The 9,151-nt window shown below is 32.2% G+C and overlaps 1 protein-coding gene across 1 annotated transcript in view; it reads left to right on the forward strand.

The window, feature by feature from the left end:
* The first annotated feature begins 7,714 nt into the window (after positions 1 to 7,714).
* The window catches only part of LOC106467114 (rab-like protein 2A), a 15,639-nt gene continuing 14,202 nt past the window's right edge, over positions 7,715 to 9,151 (forward strand). Inside the window, exon 1 of the mRNA XM_022395927.1 lies at positions 7,715 to 7,830. Coding sequence (XP_022251635.1) covers positions 7,715 to 7,830 — 116 coding nt within the window. The remainder of the gene's footprint in view (positions 7,831 to 9,151) is intronic.

The raw sequence follows: 9,151 nt of genomic DNA on the forward strand, positions 1-9,151 counted from the left end.
TATAAACTCAGCTGAAGTTTCAACTTCAATAGCCATAAGGCTGATATGCGGACTTACAACGCTAGAAACCTGGTTTCGATACCCTTGGTGGGCAGAGCACAGATAGCCCATTGTGTAACTTTGTGCATAAATTCAAACAAACAAGTCTTTGTACCTACTACTGGCAAATTTTATTTTATTAACAAATCCACTGGTAATTTTTGTCACTGTCACCGATTATTCGACCCATCAAATTAATGCTTTCTTTCAAGTTAAGGAAATTTCCCACCAAATAGTTCTACTTTCAAGACTTTTCACTGTTTTTAACCTTTGTATTTGATATTTAAAGTTTTATAATCAGCTATGTTTACAATCCACTGATATAACACATTAGACAACTAAATACACAAACATTTTACATTTACAAGCCCTGAATTGACGAATAAAAAAATAGAAAGAAAATGTTTTGTTTTATTTTTCTTTCTGAAAAAATAACTAAAATTTAGAATTATTAATAAAAATCTCAATTTTTCAAAAATATTTTACTAGTTTTATATATTTAATCAGCTTAAGAAATACGACTTCTATACAACGTAGTGCAGTAATATGGAAAATCAAGTTTTAGTGTAACGTAGACACATGAATATGTACGTTTGGAAAAATAACTAAAACAGCGACGTATTGATAAACAGTGTATCTAACGAAACGTATATCTTAAACCAAATGCGAGTTGAAAGTGCTTATAAAAAACCATTAAAAAGAAATATAACTTAAAAACTACTTGTCCTAGGGGAACATTCTTTCACCAGAAACACATTGAAAGTCATAAGTTTTATTCAGGAAGTCTTAGAATTATACAAAATGCTTCAGAACCTTATTCTACTGCACATCTAAATCGTTTTTATCGAAAACTAGCATTAGTTTTATGTCCTTGTTCTTCACCTCAACAATTGCGATCGATTATATGAATAAAATGTGTTTCAGCGTACAAAATACTGTGATGATTTAATGAACACTATTCAGAACATATGTGCTTGTAGCAGCTTCATTTAGGGATAGACTGAATATGTTGAATGAGAATGAAGGAAAGCATATTGAACATTTTTTGTGACAGATTTTGAAACACCTTAAATCATCAAAAACTTTCCTGGATAAAACTAATGATGCTCATTTTGTCTCTGGTTGTTTTCGTTTTAATCACTTTTTTTAATTACTGTATATTTATTCTTAGATAAAAAAAACTTATATTTACATTTATCTACTAAAAGACATAAGTGCCAAACCAATCACGTTTCTTTCATAGAAAAACACTTAAAATCTATACTAATGCCTGGTTAGTGACATTCAAGTTTTACTCAAAACAGAACCAAACAATTTGTTTTTAAGTTATTACGAAAAATTCAATTATGTCTGAGAGAAAGTATACTTTACGTCGAGTGATCACGATTGATGAGTCTTTCACAACTTAAGGACAGCGCATATAAACATGAATATAGTGATGTGATCATGACTGGATTACATTATGTTTATGAAAGTTATAACCTGTCTTTTGCTCTCTGCTGTCGATAATAGAGAACAAACTTAGCAGAACCTCAGCTTATTTATAGGTAGTTCATGGATAAGTGGGATGGAGTTTTATAGAGTACGATAGATGCCAGGATCGAGTGATATCTGAAAAGTATGAACTTCATTGTGACTTTAAAGATGCTCAGAAAGATACAATAAGATATATTTCACTTCCTTATTTGGTGATAAGTCGGAGAATATTGTTCTATTAAAGGAGAAATAACAAATTAAGAAGCAGGAATAAGAAAGGAAATGTTTATTTCGTGGGAAGGTATAAATTAAAGTGATGCGTTTATAGAGGTAAACGGTGGTAAGAAAGTTAATTCTATGGAGATAGGTTTAGTTACCATTCAGGTACCAGCTTTTTACATATTTGAACCCTTTGCTGCTTGCAGTGAGGAAGAAGGTTACCAAGAAGTTTACATAGTGGGTATCTACCTGATTAGATGTACTGATAAACGTTATCTATAGTGGGCAGTTTAATTATTGGTACAAAAGAACATTATATTTTTGTAGTGAATGTAAGAAAGAATGATGTTGAAAATTGTAAATCATAGGAGCTGCACAGGTTTAGAAGAAATAGAAATGTGGCTTTGTCGGAAGTGCTCCCTCGGTCTAGATGCAGGAATGAATTAGTTATCAGGATCCAGGAACTTAAATGAGAGATTATCGAGGTTATGCTCAGGGAAACAGGTGGAATGCTTGGACTTGTAGGACAGTTTTCATGGTTAGGGTAAATTGTATGCTATAGAGCGACTCCGCTTAAGCAGACTAGAGTTTCTGAGGAAGCTCTAGAAAATTATCTTAAAACAAGTGTAAGCTAAATATGGTAAGGTCCCTTTGGAAATTGTGGATGAACAAATTGATAGTGTGCTAGGACAAAAAGGAGCAAAACGAATTAGCTAACAATTTTAAAGATAAGTCTAAGAGATTTAAAGATAATTATAATGTATTTATGAATAAACTTAGTTACTACTATTCTAATGTTAGGAGTATTAGAATACAAAATGAGTTCACTGATCAAACTGATAAGGAGAGCATGATATAATAGGAATTACTAAAACCCGTTTACATTTGAAGAACATTATATTAGGAATTATTTTACTATTCTAAATTATAATTTGTCTAAAAATTATAGACTTTGAAAAAAGATAGTGGAGTAGCGCTCTCTATATAATGGATAAGCTGCAACCTATTGGAACTGAAAACATAAAACATAATAGGCAAGATCAATATCTGGGAAGCAATTCCAGATCATACTCTTCAACAAATGGAATACAATTGGCAAGACAACTTCTATTATCTTGTGAAGTATTTTACATGCTGAGTTCAGTCAGAAAGGCGATCTGAACCGACATTAGTCCATGGAACTATTTAGGGTAAGGAAACACTTTGTTCTGGTATGTTTGGTTATAAAAGTCTCACCTAGAATTTCCGAAAATTGGTATTTATACAATTGTACAATGAATATGAATGGAATTTCCTCTTCAATCTCTTATTGTTTTTTAGCTGTCTGATAAAGCTCATTTGTCATGAGCTACAACAGTGACTTGAATTGTAGTGCCTGATTTGTGACCCAATTCAGTAGCATTCTTGCTGCTCAATGACAACAGAAATACTATCTGCCTTTAGCAAAAGTTTATAAGAACAAACCAAGCCCTCCTATCACAGATTTTAGCTTTGTCTTATCCTTTGTTTTTGTTGTTTTTAATCCCAGTGGTAGTCTAAGTCAGTAATTTAATTGTATCTGAGAGATAATAGACTTTTCATCTTAAATTCAACATTGTGGGGAGACTAGCTCTTGTCTAACAAATGCTTAATATCAGCAGCAAAACTCTCAGTACCTCATCTGTCTACAGCAGTTTTAGGCATTATTATTCTCTGGGCTCTGTCTTGAAGTAAATTTATGCCTAATATCAAAGTAGATATTATACTAGCAATAATAGTTGACAGTGTATTTTTATTCACTGTCTATCTCTTCCCTAAGTCATTCGTATTTTGTGATGTCCGTTGACACGGTGGCTTTGTCCATTCCACCATTTTCTTCAAAATGGAAGCTAGATGAACAGATGAGCTGCAGTTGCATTAGTCTATGTCTATATGAATCGTGTTCCTATATGGCACTCCTTCGTAGTTTGTGTCTTTTTTAATAAGTAGCTCGAACCCTCTATAAGCAATCTTTTAAAGATAGGAACGCCACCCACCTTCACCTAACCTCAATCAATCACGACCAATTGTTACTGTTGTCGTTTTCAAACGGTTTTGTTGTCATAGGTGGTCATAGTGAAATATGTAATTGAGCAGGTATGGTGGTTATCCCATGCCTAGAAGATGTTAACTCGTGCTTTCCTTTCCATCACATATGTTTATTCGATATTTAGGTCATTCTATTAAACAAAGCACCAGATTGTGTTTCTTATTCTTTTTCGTGACAGTCAAAAAGACCCTTAAATTAAGTTTGCCATTCCACCTAGAAAAGTGCCACACATCGAAATTGATTCACGTCTTTTTGCCAAAGTATCTTGCCAAAATTCATTCAAGATATTTACTGAGACTCCCAAGTCAAATTCTGCAAGGAGTGGTAGCCGGCTGCATCCTCACACAACTCCCTTCACTTGAAATGACAGCTGGCTGTGTTTTTTCCTTCTTTGTTAACTCTGTTTACAAATATGAAGATGAATCTTCTATGCTAGTTAACTTCTCTGGATGATCTCAGAACAATGAAGATATTCAATTATAACTCAACAGACTCTGATATGAGGAAAGAGTGGGTTACAACTCGGTGTTGTTATGAGTATAAAACGCTCTTCTGTATATTTGCTTTTGGTTCTCTAGGCTGACTTATTTTCATCTCTCAATGTTGTGACTTACTCTTTGAGAAAGTACATGGTCAGCCATTGGATTGATGTTTAACAGTGCAGAAGAGCATTATAGGTTTGATATCATCTAAGATATTTGACGATCAAAGCTTAGCATTACAGAATATTTACTCATACTTGGGCAGGTGTACCTATAGAGCAATACTATGGTTGTGTAAAGTTTGAAATAAATGTTTCCAATGGCAAATACAATACAATTTCAAACCTCACAAAACCCTAACCACATTTTACTCATTGTACCAACGACAGACTGGGATAAACCACGTTTTGATTATCAATCAAGTTGATTGAGCTCATTCAGGAGAAACACATAGTTCAAAATTTAATACTTCTATATTTATAAGCAATCATGAAATTGAGAAGCTATTCTTCTACCAGTTGATATTAACTTCTACTTAAAGCAAACTATCCATATATATCAGAGCTGGGAAGATACACCTAGTAATGAGCATAGCTAATTAAATATAATGTTCATATTATGGTAATTATAACGATTAGAATGCATAGTTTCATAAATTGAGTACCCTCGTTGTTAACGATATTTTCGGCTGTAAGCCCAATAATACATCACGAGGTTTGACCAGACCAAGAGGCTTTAGTTAGTCTAAATCAATCTATTAAGTTAACAGTGTAGAATAATCATTATAATAATCGCAAATTAAGTTAAAATGATAAAAAATAAAAGTAGTTATGTTGAATATTCTAATCAACAGTTTTGTACACACTGTGGTAAAATTTTTACTTGTTTTGACCAAACTCCAAGTAAGAACTACTACACAGTACAAAAACTATATTTGGCTAAGTCAGCATAATAGATTTAAGTTGGTCATAAATCCATAAATTAAGCTAACAATGTGAAATATTATTTATGGACATGTAGAATGAAAGTGACCTGAAAGAAAGTATAAGATATAACTAACTTACTATTGTTGTTAGAAAATAAATATACTCGCTGCCCCTAAAACCTGTTAAGACTGGGAGAGCTACCCATTATCAGAACAGCGTCTTCACTTACAGAGTACGTGCTGAAAATAAAATAACTGAGTGAGGATACATCTTCCAGGCATATACTCTGCAAGTTGTAAAAAATGTATTCTCCACTTCTAAGTGGTAAATTGCAAGAAATACTAACGTGAAATGATCCATAACAACAGTCAGCAGGCAACTAGGGCGAAAGGAGATTAGCCATTTTTTTCTTTTAACAACTGGCCATTGTCAAAACTATACATATGTCTGTTACAGCCGTAAACATGTTAAAAGCTAAACGAAAATATCCCTTTGAACTTTAAGAGTTCACTGAACTAGACAAATATAAGTAAGAAATATTGTGTACGCACGCGCCTCCATATTATACACGATAAGATTCGAGAAAGTTCATTGTAGTAATGAGATAATAAGATTTAGAAAAGGATACACCAAATGGTGAATACGACAAAGTGCTTATAGGAATTAATATACCTTAGCTAATGGTATAATATTATACTATGCACTATAGTAAGAACTTATAAGTAACAGGAGATAAAACTAATGGTGGTCGCAATATTATAATGATTTTTTTTTTACCTTGAAAAAATAGTTAAAAATTAATGTCTAGATGCGATAGTTTTGAAGAGGTTATGATATTCAGTAAACTATGAAGCCCATAATTGGCAGTAAAAATATTATAGAATATTCTTCAAAATGAACGAATCTGTATAACAAAATGCTTGAGAAGAATCCTCGTTTGTGAAAAATTAGTGACTATATTAGATCTGTCTAAGAAATCTTGTAACGTTGAACAAATTCTAATGCATCTAATAAGCTCTGAATAGTAAACATTGTAAAACAGTTTGTTTTTTTCTCGGGGAGTATTGATATTTAGAAATAAAAAGTTCATAACTTCATTGAAATTCACGTTTTGTCGTGCATTGAATCGACGACTTCATATCAAAACCAAATAAATTACTTGCATTCCACCATCATATGAATATGAGGCCTACTTTGTTTATTTGCTTCGCTTTTCTAAGCAACACTGATGAGCTGTGAATTCAACGAAACTAAACTGCTGCAGCGGGAGTAGTGAATCAAAAAATATATTAGGTCAGTGCTTCTCAATCATTTTAGGTCACGCTCTCCTTTTCTTCTCTTTAACACATTTAAACCGTGATATATATATATATTTATATACAGTCAATGATGACAACAATAAACTTAGCTTAAAAAAACGAAAGATGAAATGTTTTGCTGACACTTCTCATACCCCCCTCAAAATACGGTCACACCTCCACGTGGCGCGCCCCACATTTTGAGAATATTGGGCATCTACATTATCTCTTCTTCACTGAAATTCATGTTTCTGTGAGAAAGAGAAATGCATAAATAAATAATAAACTATAATAAATTCAAAAAGCTTAATTTAATACTTAATTATATAAGTCAGCTATGACCACTTTAACTGTAGGAAAGGCTTTAAAAGTTCGCGAGACTGTTTCTACACAAAGTTAAAAATATGGTAATTTATATATCGCAATACAGGTTGTTGTTTTTTAATTCTCACCTTTAGTTAGCAAAAACGCCCCCTCCCTCAGTGGCTTAGGGGTGAACTTTCAGGCTTATAACGCTCAAATCAGATGTTCAATCCCGCGGTAATCACAGCGCAAATAGTCCAGTGGGTAGCTTTTTGCTTAACAATAAAAACTAACAAAAAGTTTGCGAAAATTGAGTAACCAGCTATTAAATTCACTCTTGAAATTTTGACTCATCACTCAAAATAACGAGCATTCATAAAGCAATAAAAAACCTTTTGAAAAATAAACATCTCATTATAAGCACAGTCAGAAAGTAAACTATTTTCTTCAAAACACAGTGACAAACTATATATCTCTTACAACCTGCAAATCACCGAAAAAAAACGTGTAAAAATCAAAACAAATAAATGAATCAAAAAAGTTTAAGAAAATTAAAATTAAAAAAAAATAATCACGTATTATATAAATTACAGGTAGCGCTGGTATTATTTTACTTTCATGTATCCAGGTTGTGTGGACAATAATTTGATATTCTAATTTGTTTTCTTTTAACAGGTGTATTTATAATTTAAACTACTATTTTAAGATTTAAAATAGTAAAATAAGTTCTTTTTATATTGTGTCACCAAATTTACCCTTTGATTTTGATTATGTAGACTGTAGTAGAGGAATTTTTACCATGATATAAATTCCAATTTGTTACTGTTCGGACGTGGGTTGGGTGTTTCAAATTGTTACTCAGCGTACTGAAGAAATGAAAGGTGAAGAGTAAGACCGTGAAAAATGGCTTCAGGAAAGGATATTTTGGATTCCCATCAACCTGATTCCATATCATCTTCATATGGAAATAACACAGTGAAAGTCATATGTTTAGGGGATAGTGCCGTTGGAAAATCTAAGTAGGTTTTTAACTTGAAATTTAATTGTTTGTATTCAGTCTACTACGACTGGTACAGTGGTACTACCAGTAACACAATACCAGTCGTAGTATATTCACTGGTAGTGGTACTGTGTCTTGTGACTCGCACAGGCTGGTGATTGGATAGGTTCAGTCCCTCTGTCTTCAACAGTTCCTGTTTTAAATTAATCTGTCATTAAAATTGTTAATCACTAGGAAAAGATGCGAGTTATTAGACAAAAAAAAAAACAATATTCGGCGTTAAACATAAAATGAATTGCACACACTGTGCATTGGGTGCTTGCAGGTCTTTACAGTAAAAACTAATAATAATAATTTTGATATGCTATGAGTATTAAGTGTTAATATGCAGCAATTCATTCTTTAGCTTTAAATCATAAAAATGTTTATAAGATCAGTTGAATAGGAATATCAAAGGATCTGTGTGTTTGTATGGTTTTTACCCTGTGTGTACCAGAGGCAACCCACAGCCTCCTCTAACACCTATCCAGTCCCAGAAATAAAAAATGCATGCCTTACGATGCTTGAAAAGTGAATTTTTTGTCAATGAGCCTTGCTCTTTCAATGCCCTCTGCATATTACTGACACACTATTGTAATTGGTAGTGGTATTAAAATAGTCTAATATTAATAATAATGGTAATAGTACTAAATTCAAAACTTTGGTTCTTAAATTAGGTCATGGGAATTTCATGTGCTAACTGTCAAGGTCATTTTGAATACTGTTGAGTAAAGTTTGAAGTACCCTTGATGACAAAACCTTGTTGAAGTGCTGTAAGTTTTTTATCCTGTTAAACATGTCATAAAGTTTTCTTCATTACCTAATCAAATTTTAAGCCATCTTCATATAAGTTTATTGTCATCAGGCAAGTAAGTAATGATTTTACCAATAAACTTGTGAAGAGTTTCAGTATCAGCTGCTTATTTCACATTATAGAAATAATTAGAATATAATCTTATTATAATGTAGCAATGTACATTTCCAAAACTTGTATCTTGGAAACTACCACACCGATAATCACCAATCATAACTGGGTAATATTATATAACTAGGCAGTATTTTTAAAGCTGAGCAATAATTAAAACAACTTAAATTTCCACAAAAGTGATATGTTTCAGATTTAACCGATAAAATTTACAAAAATAGGAGTAAGTTTCAAATATAAAACAATCAAAAAACAAACTTCAAAAAAATTATTTGTTTTTGTTTAGTGAAAATTTCATGTAATGTTGCAACAGAAAAGCAAGGCATTTTCATTGATAACTGCATCTACAAAGAAATACTTCAAATAAAATATATTC

The sequence above is a fragment of the Limulus polyphemus genome, unplaced genomic scaffold (assembly GCF_000517525.1).
Source record: "Limulus polyphemus unplaced genomic scaffold, Limulus_polyphemus-2.1.2 Scaffold77, whole genome shotgun sequence".
Lineage (NCBI taxonomy): Eukaryota > Metazoa > Arthropoda > Merostomata > Xiphosura > Limulidae > Limulus > Limulus polyphemus.